The 23,200-nt window shown below is 45.9% G+C and overlaps 1 protein-coding gene and 1 long non-coding RNA gene across 3 annotated transcripts in view; one reads left to right on the forward strand and one right to left on the reverse strand.

Moving 5' to 3' along the window:
- P2RX4 (purinergic receptor P2X 4) lies at positions 1-18,512 on the reverse strand. Of its 2 annotated transcripts, none has more exons than XM_047088322.1 (12): positions 18,325-18,512; positions 13,879-14,026; positions 9,253-9,324; positions 9,089-9,161; positions 8,578-8,674; positions 4,908-4,988; positions 4,664-4,805; positions 4,428-4,564; positions 1,771-1,864; positions 1,544-1,609; positions 1,111-1,206; positions 1-546 (listed from the first exon to the last, which is right to left on the reverse strand). In XM_047088322.1, exons 1-12 carry the CDS (start codon positions 18,456-18,458, stop codon positions 520-522), a joined length of 1,167 nt encoding a protein of 388 aa, XP_046944278.1. In that variant the 5' UTR covers positions 18,459-18,512; the 3' UTR covers positions 1-519. The 2 variants fall into 2 exon arrangements, with proteins under 2 accessions (XP_046944278.1, XP_046944279.1); XM_047088323.1 differs by lacking the exon at positions 18,325-18,512 and adding an exon at positions 18,206-18,260.
- LOC124518343 (uncharacterized) overlaps positions 18,464-23,200 on the forward strand; it is a 16,680-nt gene continuing 11,943 nt past the window's right edge. The window contains exons 1-2 of the long non-coding RNA XR_006963658.1: positions 18,464-18,654; positions 19,247-19,335. This is a non-coding gene — a long non-coding RNA (uncharacterized LOC124518343). The remainder of the gene's footprint in view (positions 18,655-19,246; positions 19,336-23,200) is intronic.

A 23,200-nucleotide genomic window follows, 5' to 3' on the forward strand; every position in this document is an offset into this window, starting at 1 on the left:
TTGAGAAAATCGTTTTAATGTTTGGTCCTTGATTACCTCGACATGCCTCTTCTCAAGGAGACGTGCTAACTCTGTCCCATGACAGTATGGATTGGGGGGAGGAAGAGTGGACCGGGTGACCAAGAGCCAGTGACCACACCCAGGTGCCCTTCCTTCCCTTATAAAGTGCTTGAACAGAGCTGCTGGGCCCCAGCTGGACCGGTCTCGCAGTGGCCTGGAGACTGGAGCCCCTGAGGAAGGCTGGTCCTGAAGGAGGCCCTGCCCAGCAGCGGCAGTAGGGCCAGAGCCCTTAGGCCAGAGGTCGCCCCAACAACCCCACATTGAGGTGACCCACTGTGCAGGGTGGTTTACTACCCACGCCCTACACACAAAACACGGGAGCAGCTGGGCAACCATGAAGTTCTTGTGCAGTGGAGATGGACTCAGAATCTGGAACTTTCTCTGGGGTGACAATGGCAGCCTTTTCTCCCTCCTCGCTGTGCTCTGATGAGGGCCATAGGGAGCCCAGGTGTGGAGGCATCACTGGTCCATCTCACTGCCAAGCCCCTGCAAAGAAAGGTATGCTTATCGTTGACTGATACGCTTCTGGATAGATGTATAGACACCATGGGCTGCCCACAGGCAAGCCTGGGCCACTTGGGGCAGGCGAGAGCCAGGCACTCACCCTGAGAACTTTGGGCAGCCCTTAACTGTACATACTCAGCTTAGCCCGGTGCATGGGTTCTCAAAAAGCATGGTACCCAACCCCTCTTGCTATGTGAGGCAAGTTTAAGGAGTGTGTGGACATAGATTTTGTCATAATATTCATGATTATAAGTAACCTGAGATGTCACTAATTAAAATGAGGCTAGATTTTACAGAGTGAGCCCGTTTGAAGAAAAGTATGAAGTGAATACTAGTACAGATGGTCTAGAAATGGAGCGGAGGATGAGGGTAGTGAGCAGTGTGCCGCTGCCTGGGGTGACCACATGTCTAAGGAGTGCCACCTTTGCACCCGGGTCTCCCCCAGATGGCCCAGCGCCCCAGGTGCTCACCACTGGCACAAAAAAGAGGCGGAGGTGGCAAGGTGCTTGGACCTTCCTGCCTGCTGGAGGTCAGGAGGCGGCCTACCTGCTCGTAATCCTCCACATACTTGTATTTCTTCTCCCGGTAGTAGTATCTTTTCTTCATGCAGTAGAGGACTATGACGTCACACAGCACTGTCGCCTGAGTGCAGCACAGGGCGAGAAAGAGCGAGACAGGATGCTTCAGCCCCTGTTATTCTATGCATGCCCCTTCCCACAAAGCCTGGAATCTTTCAAGGATAGAAAGGGCAAGGCTCCACCTCTCAGGAGAAGGCAAGGCCCCGAGGGCCATGGTCTTGGAGAAGGGAAGGGGAGGTGGGGTTGGGGGCAAGGGCAAGAAACTTGGAGGGTTGATTCGAGAAACAAGTGTCAAGGGGAGGAACCAGGATGCCAGTGGAGGGTCTCACCTCACTGTGCTAACTACTGCTGAGGAGGGCGGGCAGCTGGGGGGGGGGGGAGGGGCGGTCTAAGTCACTCACCACCCCTAAGAGCGCCAAACCCGAGCCAATGTTGATCATGGTGGGAATGATGTCAAATTTCCCAGCCTACAAATGACAGAAGAAAAGGACAAAGTTGTGAGAGAGGTGGGCAAGAGCAGATAAGAGGTGGGGAGAAGGCCCGTGGACCCTGGCGAACCCAGAAGCCCGGGGTTCAGAACTCGGAAGCTCTGAACCAGAGCCCCGAGAGAAGCCGGCAGCCAGGCTACCTTTCCGAACACTATGATGTCGAAGCGGATGCCGTAGGCCTTGATGAGCGTGCGGTGCTCGGCGCCAGTCGGGTCACTGTAGTACTTGGCAAACCTAGGGAAAGGGGGACATCAGAGCAGAAATCCCGAGGCCCTCGGGAGCCGGCACTGCCTGCTGGACAGATGATACCTGAGCACCTCAGGGCCTCTCCCGGCTAATGTCGGTTGCGCAGGATGTGGGCTGGGCTGTTGGCAGGAGGATGCCAGGGCCCTTGGGGCACCAGAACTACTCTATCATCACTGTCCCCTCCTACGGTGGAGCTGGAACCTCATGCTCTGAACCTCCTCCTTGACAGAGCAGAACCACCTGCCTCTCTCAAGGAGATCCTGGTCACCAACAGCATGTGGCCAGCCAGCAGCTAGCCCTAGGACTGCCTTGTGGGTAGGGGCATGGAGCTGGCCATGAAACTCCACAAAACTCACAGAATCAGTGCTGGACATTTTTTTTTTAAAGAACTGACCCATCGATGGATAAATGAGTAAATAAAATGTGGTATATCCACATAATGGAATATTCTTTGGCCATAAAGAGAGATGAAGTAATGATAAATGTACAATATGGATGAACCTTGGAAAAAAACATGATGCTGAGTGAAAGAAGCCAGTCACAGAAATCCATATAGTGTGTGATTCCATTTATGCAAATCCAGAGAGAAAGGAAGCAGATGATGGTTGACAGGGACTGAGGTAGATGGGAAGATACAGGTGATGGCTGAAGGGGTTTCGCACTGAGGGGATGAAAATGTTCCAAAATTACGCCGAGAGTGCTACAACTCTGTGAATGAACTAAAAATGATGGAATCCCACACTTTACATGGATGAAGAGTGTTGTGTAAACTATATCTCAATAAAGCCATTAAAAAAAAAAAACATACACATGGGGAAATGGTGGTAGTGGGGGGTCTGTTGAGCCATGATGCCATTTGCTGCCCGTGTTATACATATTGCACGTTGATTCAGAGAAGCCTAAACTCTTGGCCCATGATTAGTCTGGCCCACAACCTCTATGTCATGGTCAGGCCTGGGGAATTCAGGTGGGGCCTGGTGCTAGTGGAGGTCAGGGGATGGGTGTCTTTCTGGTGACGGTTCCCATCGGCTTCTCTCTGTTCTGAGGTTCTGACCCAAGCTTGAGGTTTTTCCACAATGGTTTCTAAACTGTGTAACAGTAGAGACAGCAACACAAACCTAATTCCTTTACTAGGGAAAAAAAATCCAAATATCTGCCCTAGTATCAGTGAGTCAGGTGGTTCAAAATGATAGCTGACTGTAATTCTGGAGGTTTCTGTGATCCCGTATTGGCTTGCACACGTCACCACTAGAGGGAGACAAGTGCAACACAAAAGCACCTCAGACCTATTCAGGTGGCCCCTTGTAGGGATGCTTTTTTTGAGTGGCAAAATGCATGAGAGATGCCACAAAGGGCACACAACAATGTACGTGGCTACGGGTCTGGTTGCCTCAGGAAACGTGACCCTGGCCCCCTGGTCCTCCCATCAGATTACCAGCTGTACCGGGCTGAACACTGTCACCCAAGATTCTAATCCACCTGGAACATGTGAATGGGAAAAGGAAATAGGAAAATAGGGTCTTTGCAGCTGGAATTAGTTGAGATGAGGTCGGACTGGATTAGGGTGGACTTTGATTCAATATGACTGGTGACCTCGTAAGAAGAGAGGACACACGGGGATGCGCACAGAGGGAAGGCTGTGTGACAACAGCGGCAGAGGTGGGAGTGATGAGTCTATGAGTCAAGGAACACTGGGGAGCCCCCAGAACCTGGAAAAGGCAAAAAAAGGTAGCTGGCCTTGCTGACATCTTGATTTGGGGACTTTGGCCTCCACATCCATGAGAGAATAACTTCCTGTTGTTTCAAGCCACCCACCTTGTGGTAATTTGTTGTGGCAGTCCCAGGACATGAATACTTGGTACTTTCGGTAGGGAAGTACCAGCAAAGGCCTTTCCTGAGGCTTAAGCCTGTATCTCCTGCACCCTGGGCATTCCAAAGGCAGACTTGGGTCTTTGAGAAACTAATTCCTGGGTCAGGCCCCAGAGGTCTTCAGACTGGAGGATCACAAGCTCACCCACTCCTCAAAATCAGTGAGCAGGGGTCCTAGGAGGCTGGCCCAAGGGAGCTCAAGCAGCCGGCCTCTCTGGGCTACTCTGAAAATTGTATCAACATGATTTTTTTTTTTTTATGTTTATTTTTGAGACAGAGACAGAGTTTGAGCAGGGGAGGGGCAGAGAGAGAGGGAAACACAGAATCTGAATCGGGCTCCGGGCTCCGAGCTGTCAGCACAGAGCGTGACGGAGGGCTTGATCTCAACAGACTGCAAAATCATGACTTGAGCTGAAGTCGGACTCTTAACCGACTGAGCCTCCCAGGCGCCCCTCAACATGATTTCTGAAGTAAGAAGGGGCACAGGAGGCTCTCATGGGCCAGGATACTGTGGGCACAAGATCTACTAGGAACACTCTGGTACATACCTCTCCACCTGCCCTCAGAGGCTGCCCGAGTGCTGGTCTTTGGTGGGCACGGACCCCCCGCTGGGGAGTGATCCAGGCACTGTCGCCCCCCCACCCCCCAACACAAGAGAACCGGGCCCCAAGCTCACGCCTACCTGAAATTGTAGCCGGGGGACACATTGTGGTCCACATCCCGGGTGTCCAGGCGGCGGAAGGAGTACCTGGGCAAGCAGAGGGAGGCGGTTCTGTCCAGGTTGCAATCCCAGTTGATCTGGATACCCATGATACCTCCCTGCAGGTTGTGAGCAGAGACAGCAAGCTTTCCTCGGGGCCCATTCTAGAACAAGATGCGTTAAAGGCTGTGTCAGAAAAGCCAGGGGCCTCTGCCTACCTCAATGGCCATGTCCTGGAAGCTGTGCCCTGCATTCTCCACTATTTTGCCAAGACGGAATATGGGGCAGAAGGGATCTGTTATGGCATCATAAATGCACGATTTGAGGTAGGTCGTGGTGACGTTGGGAAGAATATTCCTCCTAAAGTCAGGAGGAAGCAGAAATGAAGTGAGGGAAACCTCAAAGAGGGGCCAGAAGTTGCTCTAAGACACTGGTGAACTCACACAGCTGGCCACCACTTACTTGCTGAAATTAAATTTGGGATACCAGATGTTGTTCTTAACCAAAAGAGTGAAGTTTTCTGCAGCCTTTAAAAAAGCAGGTCTGAAAAAGATAACGTAACATATTGTTAATAAAAGTACAAGTAGATGTATGCTCTCCTCCTTCTGTAATATTTTTAAAAAGCACAGACACGTGTCCTACAATGTCATTTTGTCAAGAAAAAACATGATAACCTCTCGAGCATTTTCTACCGTCCTCTGCATAAACACTAGGTTAACAGAGGAGGGTAAACTAAACCTTTCCTTTTCTTCCTGTCATGCCTCTTGCCGAAGGCAGTGGGCACTTAAGAGTTTGAGGAATAGCTAAGGAGAAAGGATGCCTGGTAGCTTCCCTTGAAATTATTCAGCCTGCAGCCGGTTTCGGGTTTCAGGGTTTCAGAGTGAGCGCATCTCACTCAGGTGCCCTCAGGGGAATGCTCAACAGATCGGGTTTTACAAGTCCAAGCAAAGGTGAATTCACCAACAGGGTGGATCCTGACCTCATCGCAAAAGTACACAAAAATCACGTGTCTGCTGGCACTCTCTTCTTGGAAGTGCCACATCAGCTCCTGGCTGACAGGTACACGGTAAATCTGTCTCCAAGGGGACCCCGCTTCTTTGGTTCGTCTCTACAGGAGAATCCAGTGCTGGGGCAGACCCCTCTGTGGGGAAGGGCAGGGGGGGAGGGGGCAGGGGAGGCTTCCCTGATCCAGGTGGAATATTTGAGTTTATAAACAGTATCCATAGTCTTCTTAACCCTGAGACAGAAGCAAGCCCACATAGCAAAGACAGCTGAACCTGTCACCACTGATGCCAAGAAAGGCCTTGACCAAGGTACTTCTCTCAGGGCTTCAAGTTCCCACATCCCTGTATCAAGAGGGATGGATTATATTAGGGTTTTTCAAACTATTGCCATTCTCTATACCATAGCTTTCCCCCCACATCTGTCTAACTCATATGTAAAACTTTTAACTGTTTTATTATTTTTTTAATTTTTTAAAAAATTTAATGAATTAATTTTATTTTAGAGAGAGAGCACACAAGTGGGGGAGAGGAGCAGAGGGAAGGGAGAGAGAGAGAAAGAGAGAAAGAGAAAGGGAATGAATGAGAATCCCAAGCAAGATCCATGCCTAGTGCAGAGCCCGATGCAGGGCATGATCCCAGGATTCTGGGGTCATGACCCAAGCTGAAATCAAGAATCAGTTGCCCAACTGACTGAGCCATCCAGGTGCCCCTAGCTCACAGTTTAAAAAAAAAAAATGCAGGTGTAATCCACACAATATAAAATTAACCATTTTAAAGTGTTAATTCAGTGGCATTAAATACATTCACGATGTTGTACAACTATCACACATCTAGTTCTAGAACATTTTCATCACCCCAAAGAGAAACTTTGTACCCATTAAGCACTAATATCTATTCCCCCCACCTCTATGCCCTACCCTACCCCCTGCCTTTGGGAACCAATAATCTACTTTTTGTCTCTCCAAATTTGTCTACTCTGGACATTTTATATAAACAGATTCATACAATATGTGGCCTTTTGTGTCTGGCTTCTTTCACTTAGCACCATGTTTCTAGGTTCATCCACATTGTAGCATCTAACGTTTCATTCTCTTTTTATGGCTGTGTCCTATTCCTTTGCATGGATGGACTGTAATCTGTTTATCTCTTTCTCTGATGGACATTTGTGTTGTTCCTGCCTTTAGGATCAACTGACTGTTTTTTACTGACATTCATTTTGAAATGAAACTTTCCATCATGACCATAAGAAATATCATTTGCCCCAAGTCAGAGGTCATTGTTCAAATAAATATAATCATATCAAAACAGGATTACTAAAAGTTGTAGTTAAGGGGCACCTGGGGGGGCTCAGTCGGTTAAGCGTCCAACTCTTGATTTCGGCTCAGGTCATGAGATGGAGCCCTATGTCAGGCTCCGTGCCTAGAGTGAAGCCTGCTTGGAGTTCGTTCGTTCATTCTCATTCTCTCTCTCTCTCTCTCTCTCTCTCTCTGCCCCCCCCCACCGCCCCCTCCCCTGCTTACACTATCTCTCTCTCTCTCAAAAAAAAAAAAAAAAAAAAAAAAGTTCTACTTAATATTACTGTTTGCCCAAGGTGCTGAATCTGGGGATTGTAATTTATGAGAAATGGAAATCAGCAAGTTCTAAAAGAACCCAAACCAGGATTTCCTCCTTGATATAAGCTTAGAAGCTGAATAAGAATGGGAATGTCCTTCTCTTCATGTGACTCATGTTATTTCATGTTATCAGTGTATACTTAAAAATCATCTTCCACTCGATTAGATACATAACAGTGCTGTCCAATGAAAATATACTGAGACACAAATACAAGCCACCTTGCAATTTCAAGTGTCTAGTAGTCACATTAAAAAGTAAAAATAACAAGTGCAACTAACTTTTCTATAATAACCCAATATATCTGAAGTATTATTTCACCAGGTAAACACAAAGTATCATATATATATGTATATAGTATCATATATATAATATATATACATATAATTTGTTTCCCATAACGTCTTCAGGCTCTGGAGTACATTTTACACTGAGCATTTTGTTTGGTTCCAGACACCTTTTGAGTGCTCGACAGCCACCCATGGCCAGTAGCACGATGTTAGGGAGCACAGCTCCATAAGACCCTTTGCAGCTCAAAAATGCTAGGATTCATTTTCTTTTAGTATTTCCTTCCCTAGCCTGAGCTGCTGTCCTCGGCAATCTTGCAATCGGCACCTCTCAGCCGTTTCTTCCGTTGCAGTGTACCCCAGATGAGGTTAACGTGGCTGGCTCCCTGCCAAGCTTATCCAGGCCTCTGTCTGAACTCTGGGTCAGGAAGGCTGGAGTTGCAAGCAATTCTGAGAGCGTTACCTCTGACCCACCCAATCAAAGTGAGCAAATTACTATTGGGAAGAATGTTATTCTAGGGCAGCCCTGAGCCTGCTCTCCTTTATAAAACACACTACAGTGGACACTAATTATTTTCCTGCCCAGCATCTGTTCACTTCTTTTCTGGTAATGATCCCCCAATTTCCTTTGGAAGCCACACCTCTCTACTCTCAGGCTATGTGATTTGGGTGGGAATGACTGCACCCTAGCTCCAGAGGTGGGCAGGTGACCCAGGCCTGAGCTGATAAGCAAAATCCATGCCTCGGCTACAGTGATGGGTGGAGGGATGTGGCTGAAGATGTGATGATGGACAGGTCTAGAATCTTTATGGACAACCGGGCTGGGAGACTTGGGAGAATATAAGCCCAGAGATGCCTCCTAGGACTACACCACAGTCCTGCAAATGAAGCCAATATGGGGGAAGCAGAGTCAAAAGGTGGAAACTCTGAAGCTGTCCTTTGAGTCCCAGGTCTAGTCGTGCTGGGCTCTTCATAGTTAGCTGGACAGTAAACTGCCCCTGCCATGTGTGTGTCCTGCTTGAGGCACCAAGAACTGTTTCCTGTTAGTTACTTGCAACTGACAAAGTCCAAACATAGAAATAAATCATCTGCACTCTTCTCGCAAGTGACAAATGCTGTGGCCCACCTTGCCGTTGGTCCCGGCCCTGGGGAAGCCTGATTCCACAAAGACACCAAGAGCACAACACACAGGCTTAACTCCCCTGCCGCCTTCCCTTGGGCAGGACTCACTCAGGCACATGTGTGTCATCTTCCACTGGACACCAGGCTGCCACCTCGCACGTCTTCACAGTCTCATTGAACAGCACGCATCTTCCTGTTGCAATTCCTGCAGGGGCAAGGGGCACCTATTTTCTACTTTTGCAAGGGAGAGAAGGGGAAGCACTGCCATAACATCCTGTGCAATTGATCTTGAGCTGTTCCAGTTACAGGCTTTATACAGTTTCCACAAATTAGAGGAAACCAGTTGCCGGAGTCCAGCAGCAAGCCTAGGGTGATGGCACAGGACAAGATCTGGGGTGGCCTCTGGAGTATGGGTAACAGGTGAATGTCGAGAAGATCCTAAGAGCCTAATCGGTACACCAGGCTCACCCAAGGTCATATGAAGGACTGGGGAATGTAGGGGATTTCTTCGTCCCGAACATCTCTCTGGGAGAGAAGCCCCACAGGGGAGGCAGTCTGGTCAGGGGCTGCCTTCCCCACGCTAAATGTCTACTGTGGGGTCACAGCCACGTGCTCATACCATTGCTGTGGGTGCCTGAAGAGCCAGCAGCACAGTTGGCATCAGATTTACACACAGTGGTCTTATCTGGAAGCTGGAAAAAGAAGAAAGAGTGAAAACAAATTCCATGTAGTCAGTCAGGTGGGGGAGAGGAGCCTGAGGCTCTTTCCTGAGAAGCTGCCTACCTCAGGACAGAGGCCCTGGGTCTGGTTGACGGTGGTGATCATGTTGGTCATGATGAAGAGGGAGTTCTCCTCCTGCAGAGGGGGAAAGGGGGGAGAGAGCACCACTGTGTTACCTTCAGAGGAGTCAGGCCAAGCCATAAAGAAAGCCAGGTGTTCATTTAATAGGACAGTACCTTTCACTTCTCCCATATGTCATGCAGAAAACATTTTAAAAACTGATCTTTTGGGGCACCTGGGATTAAGCCACCGACTTCAGCTCAGGTCATGATTTCATGGCTCGTGAGTTCAAGCCCCGCATCAGGCTCTCTGCTGTCAGCATAGAGACTGCTTCAGATCCTCTGTCCCCCGCCCTCCCAACTCTCTGCCCCTCCCTCCTGGGTACACTCTCCTTCTTTCTCCCTCTCTCTCAAAAATAAACACTAAAAATTAAAGAAACAAAAACAAAAAACAACCCTGATCTTTTTTTTTTTATATCTTGTTCTCTGAGAGTTTATAAGCTAACTGAAGACGGGATTCAAGTAAATACTTGTACCACAATCCCCCCTTATCTGCAAGGGGATAACGTTCCAAGACCCCTGGGGGATGCCTGAAAATGCAGATAGTACCCAACCCTCCATATACTGTGTTTTTTTCCAATGCAGACATACCTATGATAAAATTAAATTTTAAATTAGACATAGTAAGGGGCACCTGGGTGGTTCAGTCAGTTAGGTGTCCAACTTCGGCTTGGGTCATGATCTCATGGCTCGTGAGTTTGAGCCCCACGTCGGGCTCTGTGCTGACAGCTCAGAGCCTGGACTCTGCTTCGGATTCTGTGTCTCCCTCTCTCTCTGCCCCACACCTGCTTGCACTCTGTGTGTGTGTGTCTCTCTCTCTCTCAAAAATAAATATTTAAGGGGCGCCTGGGTGGCGCAGTCGGTTAAGCGTCCGACTTCAGCCAGGTCACGATCTCGCGGTCCGGGAGTTCGAGCCCCGCGTCGGGCTCTGGGCTGATGGCTCAGAGCCTGGAGCCTGTTTCCGGTTCTGTGTCTCCCTCTCTCTCTGCCCCTCCCCCGTTCATGCTCTGTCTCTCTCTGTCCCAAAAATAAATAAACGTTGAAAAAAAATTAAAAAAAAAAATAAAATAAACATTTAAAAAATAAATAAATAAATTAGACACAGTAAGAGATTAACAACAATAACTAATACTAAATAGGACAATTATAATAGTATACTATAATAAAAGGTATGTGAATTTAGTCTCTCTCTCTCTCTCTCTCTCAAAATACCTTACTGTATTGTACTCACCCTTCTTTGGGTGATGATAAATTGCCTATGTGAAGACATGAAGTGAGGTGAATGTTTGAAGCATTGCGCTGCTACTGACTTGAGGTTATGTCAGGAGCACCATCTGCTTCCAGACTACGGCTGACCATGGGTAACTGAAACTGTGGACGGGCGGGGGGGGTGGGGGGGGGCTACTGTTTATATGTGTTCATGGCAGAATTGTTCATAGTGACCCAGAGGTGGAAACACCCCAAGTATCTATTGACAGATGAATGGATAAACAGATTGTGGTTATCTATACCTACATGTGTACCTACAATGGAATAGGACTCGGCCATAAAGAGGAATGAAGCACTCAAACAGGATACAACTGGGTGAACCTCAAAAACATGATGCTAAGTCAAAGAAGCCAGACACAAAAGGCCACATATTTTATGATTCTATGAAATTTCCATAGAGCCAGAAGGTAGGTGAGTGGGTATCTCAGAGGCAGGGGTAAAGTGGAGGGTAGGATGAGCAGTGACTGCTTAATGGGTATGGGGTCTCCTCTTGGGGTGATGAAAATGTTCTGGAACTAGAAGGAAGTTATAGGTGCATAATATCATGAAAGTACTAAATGCCATGGAATTTTTCAATCTGAAATAGCTAATATTATGACATGTGAATTTCCCCTCAATGGAAAAAAATGTCTATAATCTGAAGTGGTTCCTTAATAAAGCTTGGCTTGTTAAGGGAAAAGACCCAAAAAGTGCTCAAGACATCCTCTGCCAAACAGATTACCTCAGAGGTACAAAAACGCAAGGCCACCAAAGTCCCCAAATTTGGCTGGTTTTCTTTCCTAGCTGAAATTAAAATAAATAAATAAAACATTCTAGAGAAGATCAAATCAGGGTCAGCAATTGATACTTCTCCATTTGAGAAGGTTGTTTTTTCCTCCCAGGAATGTGCCAAAAGGTTGATTTACAGTTTCTGGAGAGGGAGCACCTGGGTGGCTCAGTCGGTTGAGCATCCAACTCCTTTTTTTTTTTTTTTTCCAATGTTTATTTCTGAGAGAGAGACAGAGCACAAGTTGGGGAGAGGCAGAGAGAGAAGGAGACACAGAATCCAAAGCAGGCTCCAGGTTCTGAGCTGTCAGCACAGAGTCTGACACGGGGCTCGAACTCACAAACTGTGAGACCATGACCTGAGCCACAGTCAGACGCTTAACTGACTGAGCCACCCAGGTGCCCCAAGCATCCAACTCTTTTTTTTTTTTAATTTTTTAAAAATGTTTTTATTAATTTTTGAGACAGAGACAGAGCATGAGCAGGGGAGGGGCAAAGAGAGAAGGAGACACAGAATCTGAAGCAGGCTCCAGGCTCTGAGCTGTCAGCACAGAGCCTGATGCGGGGCTCGAACTCACAGACTGCGAGATCATGACCTGAGCTGAAGCTGGACGCTTAACCGACTGAGCCACCCAGGCACCCCCCACCAAGCATCCAACTTTTGATTTTGGCTCAGGTCATGATCTTGCAGTTTGTGGGTTCAAGCTCCACGCTGATAGTGCAGAGCCTGTTTGGGATTCTTTCTCTTTCTGCCCCTTCCCCCGCCAAAATAAATAAATAAAACATAAAAAAAAAGATCAATATTTAGAAAACAAAAGTTTCTAGAGAACAATTCACTGGGGATGAGACTGAAGAATTGCTAAGGACCTTCCAACATAAGGAATAAAAGATGTCCAAAAATCCTAGTTGGACCTCCCCCTCACTGAACACTGGCATTCTAAAATGAAATACCAGAAGCTTTCTGTTAGTGTTTCGTACTCTGTGGAAGAGTGGAGTCAGTACCGGGAGCCATCTGGAGGATCAGGGTAACTCAGGGATCAAAATGTCTGTAGATCTCTCCACCCCCAGGTCTGACAAGGTGTTGGAAGCTCTGGGAATAGCTAGCATCTTCCAAAGAAAGATCTAGAACAAGCCAAGTTGGGAGACAAGGAAATGTCTTGAAGAAGCATGAGGATGTGGCATGATGCCCAAGGCTCTCCTGGCTTTTTTTTGTTTGATTTTTTTTTGAGAGAGAGATGGAACATGAGGGAGCTCAGGCAGGGGAGGGGCAGAGAGAAAGAGGGAGACACACAATCCGAAGCAGGCTGACAGCTCAGAGCCCGATGTGGTCCTCGAACTCAATAACCATGAGATCATAACCTGAGCGTAAGTCGGAAACTTAACTGACTGAGCCATCCAGGCACCCCTATTTCTTATCTACTTTAAGCTCAGGGAAACTTCAGTCTGCAGATGAGCACTGCAAACAAATGTTTGTGGCCCATCTGCAAAGAAGCAGAGGGCATTGTGCAAGCTCATGAAGAGAGAGCACTGTGGGGCTCACGCAGCCCCCAGCCCAGAGTTGAGCTGGAAGGCAGAGCAGCTGCCTATTCCTTTCCACTGAGGGGCAGAAGCAGTGGGTCCACGGTCTTCCTTGGCCCCAGTAAACAGACTGGGTATGATGGTCCCCATGGCTTCACAGGAAGCAGAGGTCTCTCTGTTGACGCAGATGCATGCCAACAGGACCACCTGCCTCCAGCAAACTATGAATCCGCTGTTCCATTTGACCTTCATTCCTCATTAGCTTTGGTATTCTCTGGGCACCCCACAAAACCCTTCTCTTGAGAAGTCGGGGGTGGGGGGAGGGAAATGAAGAAAGAGAGTTTCTCAACTCCTTGCTTAGCTCTGAGCCAGGAGCTGACAGCTTATTTGCATTTAGCCACCCCAGGACCCTAGCATATAAGGCATCTGGAGGGATATGTCAGGGTCTGGCCATGGACCACAGCCATTATCATGGCTAAAGACAGTTAATACTTAACTTGGAGCTGTGTCAATTAACAGACTGGATACTAGGGTGCTGTATCACTTTCTTCCCTTACCTTTATTACTGACAAAATCCTATACGGGCATGTCTGTTTCCTTCTGGTTTGGCTTTGGTCTCGAACTGCTGATAAACTTTTTACACTGTCTGCAAAGGTTTACCTTGTGGATTTACAACAATAAAGCAAATACAAAGTGTGGAATGGTGGTATTTCCACCTGAATTTTTCCCAGGATTTAAAACATTTGCTTCTCTACCTTTCAGGGCCTGAGACAGGCCGAGTTGTCTGTGTTTAAGCCAACCATGATTTAGAGCTGAAGCAACCTAGCTGGTTGAATATTATTTATTTGACCCCAAGCCAGAAAGGGATCTGCCTGTGTTGCTTTCTTGGACTAAGAAAATCAGTCTGGGCATCAGTGATGTTAGAACTCGGCGAATCATTAATCAAGAGAGCAAAGTCAGTAAAGGGAAAGGAGCCAATGAGAAGCTTTAGTGTTAGAAGCCATGGTGGGAGGCATACCTGAGCTGGAATCACATAGTCCGCCACATCCCAGACCCGGAATCCAAGTGTAGAAGTGTTGGTTACAGTCACGCCTTTGGCTTTGGTAGTAACAGAGCTGACCACAGAGTCCATTTCCTGGTAGCCTTTTTCCCACACAAACACCCACCTACAAAATAAAACACTCCTCTTAAATTGCCATTAGGATTCAGTGACTTTGAATTGATACTAAGGAGTCTCTGATAGCCAGAGGCTGACAGTACAACATTAACTAATTATGCAAATTTGCAAAACTGTTTAACTTGGGGGGCTCTGCAAAATGGGCATATAGAACATAAATCACAGGGTGGTTTGTGGGAGATAAATGAGATGATGTAGGTAAAGCCCTTAGCACAGTGATCAGCACAAAGAAAGTACTCAATGAATGTCTTTATTTGACATTCAAAAGCTATAGTTGAGCACTTTCAATGCACTATGACCTGCAGAATCTCCAAAGCAATTATAAAAATTATGATAATAGTTACCATCTGGGTGTTTTCTAATCCAAGGTGCTAATCTAAGCTCTATATATTTATTAACTAATTTAATCCTAACCACTTTATAACCAGATATTATTCTCTATTTATTTTAAAATTTATTCTCTATTTATCTTAAAGTTTATTTATTTATTTTGAGAGAGTGAGAGTGTGTGCATGCATGAGCAGAGGAGCAGAGAGAGAGGGAGAGAGAGAATCCCAAGCAGTCTCCGCACGTGGGGCTCTATCCCACGAACTGGGAGATTGTGACCTGAGCCAAAATAAAAAGTCAGACACTTAACTGACTGAGCCACCCAGGCACCCCTATTATTCTCTATTTTTACAGAGGAGGAAACTAAGACAGAGAGAGGTTAAGTCATTTGCCCAAGGTCACACAGTTAGTGAATGACAAAGTGAGGATCTGAACTCAAGTCTTTTGCCTCTGAAGCCTCTTTTCTTGTCCTGTATGCTATACTCCCTCCAGAAAAGAGAATCTCACTGTTAAAGTAACTTTTTATATTAGTTTCATACTTTTTCTCCAAGAATTCAGGTCCCATGTATGCTTCTCTTCTCTGGGGAGAATTGAGGGTGTTGCAACCAGCTTGAATAATTAAAGGAGGGCCTGGGTGGCTCAGCCATTTAAGCGTTGACTTTGGCTAGGTCATGATCTCATGGTTCATGAGGTCAAGCCCCGCATCAGGCTCTGCACTGACAGTTCGAAGCCTGCTTGGGATTCTCTCTCTCTCCCCCTCTCTCTGCCTCTTCCCCATCTGTATTCTCATTCTCTCTCTCTCTCTCTCTCCCTCTCAAATAAATAAACTTAAAAAAAATCTAAAGGCATTAGCACATAGTGGTTAGGACACTGGAACCTAGACTGAAGTCAATGATCATGGTTCATTTCTAAGCTCTACCTTCACTAGGCATAACTTTGGCCTTTCTCTGTGCCTCAGTTTTTCCTATCAATAACATGGGAATGATAATAGGACTTCATAGGATAGTTGTGAGGTTAAATAAGTTAATGCATGTCAAATGTTTAGAACAATGTTTGTGTTGCCATCAAAAGGCTAAAATTGGCCATGAGGGGAGGATTTACACCATGGAAGTTGGCTAATACTACAAGTGAGAACTCCTTTCCACCAGAGCTGTTATTAAACACCTACCAGCGACCATTATTGTTATTTTTTCTAGAATCAAGAAATGCTAGCATCCCTCTCCTCTCCTTATAAGCTCTAGCTGCTAAGACTCCAAAAAATCACTGGCTTTGGTTATTTATGGGTTTGGCTGGTCTGAGCAGTCTCCAAATTCACTGTCCAACCTAGAGGTAGGCTTTTCCCCAAACAAGTCCTTTTCTTCAAGTGTTCTAGGAATTTAGCTGCAATGTAAGCTTTCATTTAATTCTACTGAGACACACAGAAGCTTATTTTACCACAGAGTACAGTGAGTTGCTAAATCAGAGACACATGGTTTCACACGAATCACTATGTGATTAACTACTGCCTCATCATGTGATAGATGACAGAATCAGATAACTGAGAAACCCATGTCCAGTCTAAGATGAATTGGATTAGGAAGCTAAGAGATGAGTTTAAAAAAAAAAAAGGAAAAAGAAAAGAAAAAAAAAGAAAAATGCCTTTAATTTCCTGAGTCAGTTTTGATCATAGAAGATGGAAAAGCAAAGCATTTACTGCTTTATAAATCCTCATGATCAAGGTAGCACACACTCTATGGGAACCTTGGAAAGCTGTGCTACCCAACAGAAATAGAACACAAGCTACATATGTAATGTAATTTCTAACAGCCATGTTAAAAAAGTAAAAAGTGTGGGACCCAAGGAATTTTACAAAAATCCCCTACCCCTGGACAAGCAGAGCAAGACTAACTCCATTTTATGCTACACCCACCATCTCATGTATAACCCCCACATGACCTACTTATTGCTTAAGACACTCCCCCACCCTAGTCAAGACGCTGAGCACACCCTTACTGGAAACCGGCTCATTTAGGAATGCAGAACCCCTAACCGCCAAATAATGTAAACCCCGCCTTTTGCTCGCCAAACTTGCGCGCCAATTCTGACCAGAGTGATAGGCTAGTTCAAACAGTTACTATGGGGTAAATTGTAATTCAATTGGCCACCTGCGTGTGGACTGACATGAATATGCAACTTTCTGTGTGTGTTACAATCTCATTGGCCACTGGCCCCTATAAAACTGCTACCCCTCTTAACCTAGGGGTCCAAGTCCCTGCTCCCCTGTGTCGGGTATACTTGGGCCCAAGCTCGAGCTTGCAAATAAACCCTCGTGCGTTTGCATCGGTATCGGCTCCTTGGTGGTCTCTCGGATTCGAAATCAGGGGGTTTACAAAAGAAAAACAGGTAAAATTAATTATAATGATATATTTTATGTTACCCAATATATCCAAAATATTTTATCATGTTATCAATGTAAGATGTATTAATGTGATAGTTCACATCTTTATGGGCAGCTATAGACACTTTCTGTAGTCTAGAACTTTATAGATACCCTAAGGTAGATTTAAACTAATCCTCCCTTGAGGATCGAAAGCCAAGAGGAAAAAGCTGAGAGCTTTTGATTCTAAGTGCTTCCGGTCCAATCCAGCAATTTGAGTTTACTTAACCAGTTAGAAGCAGGTCTCAAAATTTAAGGTGCATCAACAATCACTGGGGGGCAAGGAGTTACTGGTGGTGGTATGTAATAAGACTTAATAAATCCAAACCTGGGAGTGGGCCAGGTGGTTCTGATGTAGAGCCCATATGTGGGAAACCATTTTATTGAATCCTGTCAGTGCTTACTGCTGCTCAGCTGACAGCTGTTAGAACCCATACCTAACAGCCAGACCATGTGAATTCCCAACAGCGGTGTTAACAGATTCCAAGCCCCACTCCAGGGTGGGGGATCTGTTACTTTTATACAGTTCCTCAGGTGAATCTTTCACAATCAGGTAGGTTTAGAAAACACTAGGACATTGGTTCTCAAACTTTGCTGCACATCAGAATCACGCTGGGAGTCAGTCATACTCCGTAGCAATGAAATCAGGTCTGGGGATGGGAGTCAGCAATCTGTATTTTTAAAAGGTTCCCAAAAGGTTCTAATGTGCAGCTGGGAACCACTGCATTAAGCCTTTCAAGAAAAGGAATGCCAGAGTAGATACCATGTCAGCTCATCAGCTGTAGACGCTGTAACACCCAGGTGGACCTTGAAAGTGGGCCCAATTGGTAAGTTAATTTCTACCTCCTCTTTGAGTTTCATTAAATTGTAATGGATGCATTCAATTAAAATTAAGCACTTGGTGAGACTAGAAGGTGGCAGAGCATAAGGAAGCATAAAAAGGGAGCACAGAGAATGATGAGGCTAAGTAAAGTACTTATACCAAAAACCCAACCACTTCACAAAACAAAGGAACTGAAATGCTAAAATGCTTTTTAGAAGTGTGACCTCTTCACTCTCTTGGGTTACCACACGGTACTTAAAGGAAAGGACCGGAAGCCACAGACCCAAAAGGAACCAAATGGAAATCCCAAGTCTTGTTTTCTGTCAGCTGATCATTAGAATGGGAAGTGAAGTGCAAAGACTGAGCCATTTAGGACAAAGCACCCCCGCCGCCAAAGGACAACACGGAGCAAGTCAGAGAACAAGAAGCAGGAAGGATGAAGGTCTAGCCAGGCTTTGCCCTGAAAACACAACATCAAAGCTGTCTCCTGACTCAGAGCCCGGTCCTCCGGAGGCCAGGGTCCGGGGAGGGGTGTGTTACCCGTCTCGGGTCGCGCCCCCCCCCCCCGCGGACAGCACCTGGAGGCCGCTCGAGGGGCTCACCGGGTGACCTAGGCCACGAGGAGCAGGTGCACGGGCGGGACGCAGAAGGGGAGTTCCCGGCCGTCACGACACTCCTGACCCCGGGACCCCTCGGGGACAGCGCCTGCGGTCGCGCTCACCCGATGACGTAGGCCAGGATGAGCACCTGCACGGCCCGGTTCATGAGCCCCACTTTACGGCTGCGGATGAGCACGATGCGCGGCGTGTCGTACTCGAACAGGAAGGCGGCCAGCGCCGCGCAGCAGCCCGCCATGGCCCGCGCTGGCTGCCGTCCCGCCGCCCCAGCTCGGCGCTCTGGGCCCGGCCGCCCGGCCCGCTCCTCGTATCCGCGCGGGAGCCCCGCCCAGGCCTCCGGGAGCCCGCGGCGCCGCCACGCGCGAGGCAGGGCCCGGAAGGAGGCGGTGCTGCGCCTCGAGGCTGGGGCCGGGCGAAGGCGACGCTCCGCCTCGGTACGAGCGGCTCTCTCCACGGAGAGTGGGGCCGATGGGGAAGGGGTGAGCTCCCCCTTGAGGACGAGTGACCCCGTCAGTAGGGCCGGGGAGAGCGAGCGACCCCTGCAAAGTGGCATTGGTTCTATCAGGAAGGAGTGACCCTCTCTCCGTGAATGAATGGCCCTCTGGAGGGCCGGGGAGAACAAGTGACCGGCTTAGTGGAGATAGAGCCATGGAGGAGAGAGTGACCGCTCCCTTGGGAATGAGTTACGCCTCAGGGGGGCTGAAGTGGGAGGGCGGGGGGATAGTGAGCGACTCCTTTAGGTGGTTTAGGAGGTACGAGTGACCTGTCGGGGACGGGGGCAACATAGAAGAAAAAGTAGTCCCTTTGGAGGTCCAAACTTGTGCCTTCTCAACCTCTGGAGGAAAAGCCTGTATGTCAGGTGCCCGAGGAGCCCTTGGCTGGAGTCACACACCCTTTCAAGTGGCCCTCTTGGAATTGGAGTCAGGTCGCATCCCTACTCCAATTCAGATGCTTCCTTAGCTACAGGACAAGGAAGGGGTTTCTGTGACCATCCTTTCAACTGAGACAGTTTTATCACAACTTTAGGGAGACTTGGAAAATAGAGGGAAGTGGAGGAAACACCCACAGTTCCGCTACTCGAACATAATTTTCCACGTTTGCTCATTCCCTTTCAGGTATGTTTTCAAAGATATGTTTTATATTTAGTTTCATTAATTCATTCAACAAGCATTAATAAGCACCTTCAATACGCTGGGCACTGTTCAGTGAACAGAACAAACCCAAACAGCCTGCCTTCATGAAGTATGAATTCTCACAGGTAGATGTGTATAAAATTGTGGTTTGTAAATCATAGGCAATGATGATGTTTTTTCTGGTTTACACTACTGTTTTCTATGTTACTGCAGTCTAGTTATAATGTTCATTTTTTTTAACGTTTATTTTTTTGGGACAGAGAGAGACAGCATGAATAATGTTCATTTTTAATAAATGGACTATTTGTTACAGAGGGTATGCCGTGATTTTCCTAACTGTTCTTATCTGGTTGCTTCTAGTTTGTGGATCCTAGGCATAATCTTTGATATAATATTTTAGTTCATTTCTTGGATGTGAGTTTCCTAAGCCATACCACCTTATTTATCCAGATACAAAAAAGTGAATAATAAGAAAATTTGGAGAAAACAGACAATATCTACCTCTAGAGATGGAATTGTTGAGTTAGAAGGAGGCATAGAACTGCTACCTGCCTCAGTCCAAAATGGTCCCAAGAAAAGGTGGTGACAGCTTAAGTGGAATTTTATTCATTCATTTGACAGATATTTACCGAGTGCCTGTTGTGTGCTTGGCAGTATTCTTAATGCTACGGGTATGAGGGCGAACAGATAGATGAAATCTCTGCCAAAATGGAGCTTGGTGCCTTTGGGAGGTCTTAAATTCTATGTAGAAAAGGAAAATCCAGTTGGTAAATTCTCATTGGAAAGGAACTTAAAAATGCTTTCCTTAAGGGCCCAAACTCAGTTCTAGCTCTCATTCATACTTATCCAATAGTAATGAGATGGTCCCAGCCTTAAAAATCTTGAATTTAAATGGTTTGCTTGTGTTTGGGAACAAAGCAGGTAAGAGAAATGTATAAACAAGTTTTCCTAAATTACTAGTTGGTAATCTATCCTTAGGACCAACCAGAGAAGCTGATCTTGAAAAATGATTAGGAAAAGAAAGTTATTTCATGTACATTCTTGCCCTTAGTTTACCTGTTTTTAAAAACTGCTTTCTTGGGGCACCTGGGTGGCTCAGTCGGTTAGGCATTTGACTTTGGCTCAGGTCGTGATTGTGGGTTCGAGCCCTCCATCAGGCACTGTAGTGAAAGTGTGGAGCCTGCTTTGGATCCCCTGTCTCCTTCTCTCTCTGCTCTTCCTCCGCTTGCCACTTGTGTGTGCACTCTCTCTCCAAAATAAATAAACATCAAAAAAAAAAAAAAAACTTAAGAGCAATCCCTATCAAAATAACACCAGCATTCTTTGCAGAGCTAGAACAAACAATCCTAAAATTTGTATGTAACCAGAAAAGACCCCAAATAGCCAAAGCAATCCTGAAAAAGAAAAGCAAACTGGAGGCATCACAATTCCAGACTTCAAACCGTATTACAAAGCTTGTAATCATCAAGACAGTATGGTACTGGCACAAAAATAGACACTCAGATCAATGGAACACAATAGAGAACCCAGAAATGGACCCACAAACATATGGCAACCTAATCTTTGACAAAGGAAAGAATATTATCCAGTGGAAAAAAGACAGTCTCTTTAGCAAATTGTGTTGGGCAAACTGGACAGCAATATGCAGAAGAATGAACCTGGATCACTTTCTTATACACAAAAATAAACTCAAAATGGGTGAAAGACTTAAATGTAAAACAGGAAGCCATCAAAATCCTAGGGGAGGAAACAGGCAACAACCTCTTTGACCTCAGCTGCAGCAACTTCTTACTTGACATGTCTCTAGAGGCAAGGGAAACAAAAGCAAAAATGAACTATTGGGACCTTATCAAGATAAAAAGCTTCTACACAGTGAAGTAACAATCAGCAAAACTGAAAGGCAACTGACAGAATGGGAGAAAATATTTGCAAATGACATATCAGATAAAGGGTTAGTATCCAAAATCTATAAAGAACTTATCAAACTCAACACCCAAAAACAAATAATCCAGTGAAGAAACGGGAAAAAGACATGAACAGACACTTCCAAAGAGGACATCCAGATGGCCAACCAATGTCAGTCATCATCAGGGAAATACAAATCAAAACCACAGTGAGATACCACCTCACACCTGTCAGATGGCTAACGTTAACAACTCGGGCAACAACATGTTGGCGTGGATGCTGAGAAAAAGGAACCCTTTTACACTGTTGGTGGGAATGCAGCCACTCTGGAAAACAGTATGGAGATTCCTCAAAAAATTAAAAATAGAACTACCCTATGACCCAGAAATTGCACTATTTAGTATTTATCCGGAGGATACAGGAGTGCTGGTGTGAAGGGGCACATGTACCCCAATATTTATAGCAACACTATCGACAATAGCCAAAGAATGGAAAGAGCCCAAATGTCCAATGACGTGATGAATGGATAAAGAAGATGTGGGGTGTGTTCTGTGTCTCCCTCTCTCTCTGCCCCTCCCCCGTTCATGCTCTGTCTCTCTCTGTCTCAAAAATAAAAACGTTAAGAAAAAATAAAAAAAAAGTGTGTGTGTGTGTGTGTGTGTGTGTGTAATGGAATATTACTCAGCGATCAACAAGAATGAAATCTTGCCATTTATAACAACATGGATGGAACTCGAGTGTGTTATGCTAAGTGAAATAAGTCAGAGGAACAAATATGATTTCACTCGTGGACTTTAATAAATAAAACAGATGGGGCGCCTGGGTGGCGCAGTCGGTTAAGCGTCCGACTTCAGCCAGGTCACGATCTCGCGGTCCGTGAGTTCGAGCCCCGCGTCAGGCTCTGGGCTGATGGCTCGGAGCCTGGAGCCTGTTTCCGATTCTGTGTCTCCCTCTCTCTCTGCCCCTCCCCCGTTCATGCTCTGTCTCTCTCTGTCCCAAAAATAAATAAAAACGTTGAAAAAAAAATTAAAAAAAAAATAAAACAGATGAACATAAGGGAAGGGAAGCAAAAATAAGATAAAAACAGAGAGGGAGACAAACCATAAGAGACTCTTAAATAGAACAAATTGAGGGTTGCTGGTGGAGTGTTGGGTGGGGGGATGGGCTAAATGGGTAAGTGGCATTAAGGGGGACACTTGTTGGGATGAGCACTGGGTGTTATATGTAAGTGATGAATTGCTAAATTCTATTCCTGAAATCATTATTACACTATATGCTAACTAGGATTTAAATTTAAAAAATAATAAAAATAAAAATAATAAAACCACTTTCTTGAGGTATAATTGACGTACAGTAAACTGCACATATTTAAAGTGTACAGTTGTTTAAGTCTGACATGTGTATATATCCAGGGAACTATCACTAGTCAAGATAGTGAATATAGTGGCACCTGGGTGTCACTTAGTGTTAGGTGTCCAACTCTTGATTTCAGCTCAGGTTATGATCTCGAGATTGGTGAGATCAAGCCCTGCATCAGGTTCTGCACTGACAGCCCAGAATCTGCGTGGGATTCTCTCTTCCCTCTTTCTCTGCCTCTCCCCTGCTTGCGTGCACTCTCTCTCTCAAAATAAATAAATAAAAATATATCCATTGTACTAGCCAGAGTAATCTTAGTTTATATAAAGTGAAAGTAACTGCTGATTACAGCTGGGACTTTTCACATACCTACATCTTAAGTCACATCCAGTTGCATATTTGTTGTATACTTGACTGAGTATAGTCAGTTACTGAGCAACCTTGGGAATTTAGTTTTTAAAAAATGAGATTTTCAGTAAAGGTGCCGAGATAATTCAATAAGGAAAGAAGTCTTTTCAATAAATGGTGTTGGAACAACTGTAAATGTAAAACTTTTGTGCTTCAAAGGACATCAAGAAAATGAAAA

This window comes from Lynx rufus, unplaced genomic scaffold (genome assembly GCF_022079265.1).
Source record: "Lynx rufus isolate CCGP_SWC_20201006 ecotype Redwood Valley unplaced genomic scaffold, mLynRuf1.p SCAF_24, whole genome shotgun sequence".
Taxonomy (NCBI): domain Eukaryota; kingdom Metazoa; phylum Chordata; class Mammalia; order Carnivora; family Felidae; genus Lynx; species Lynx rufus.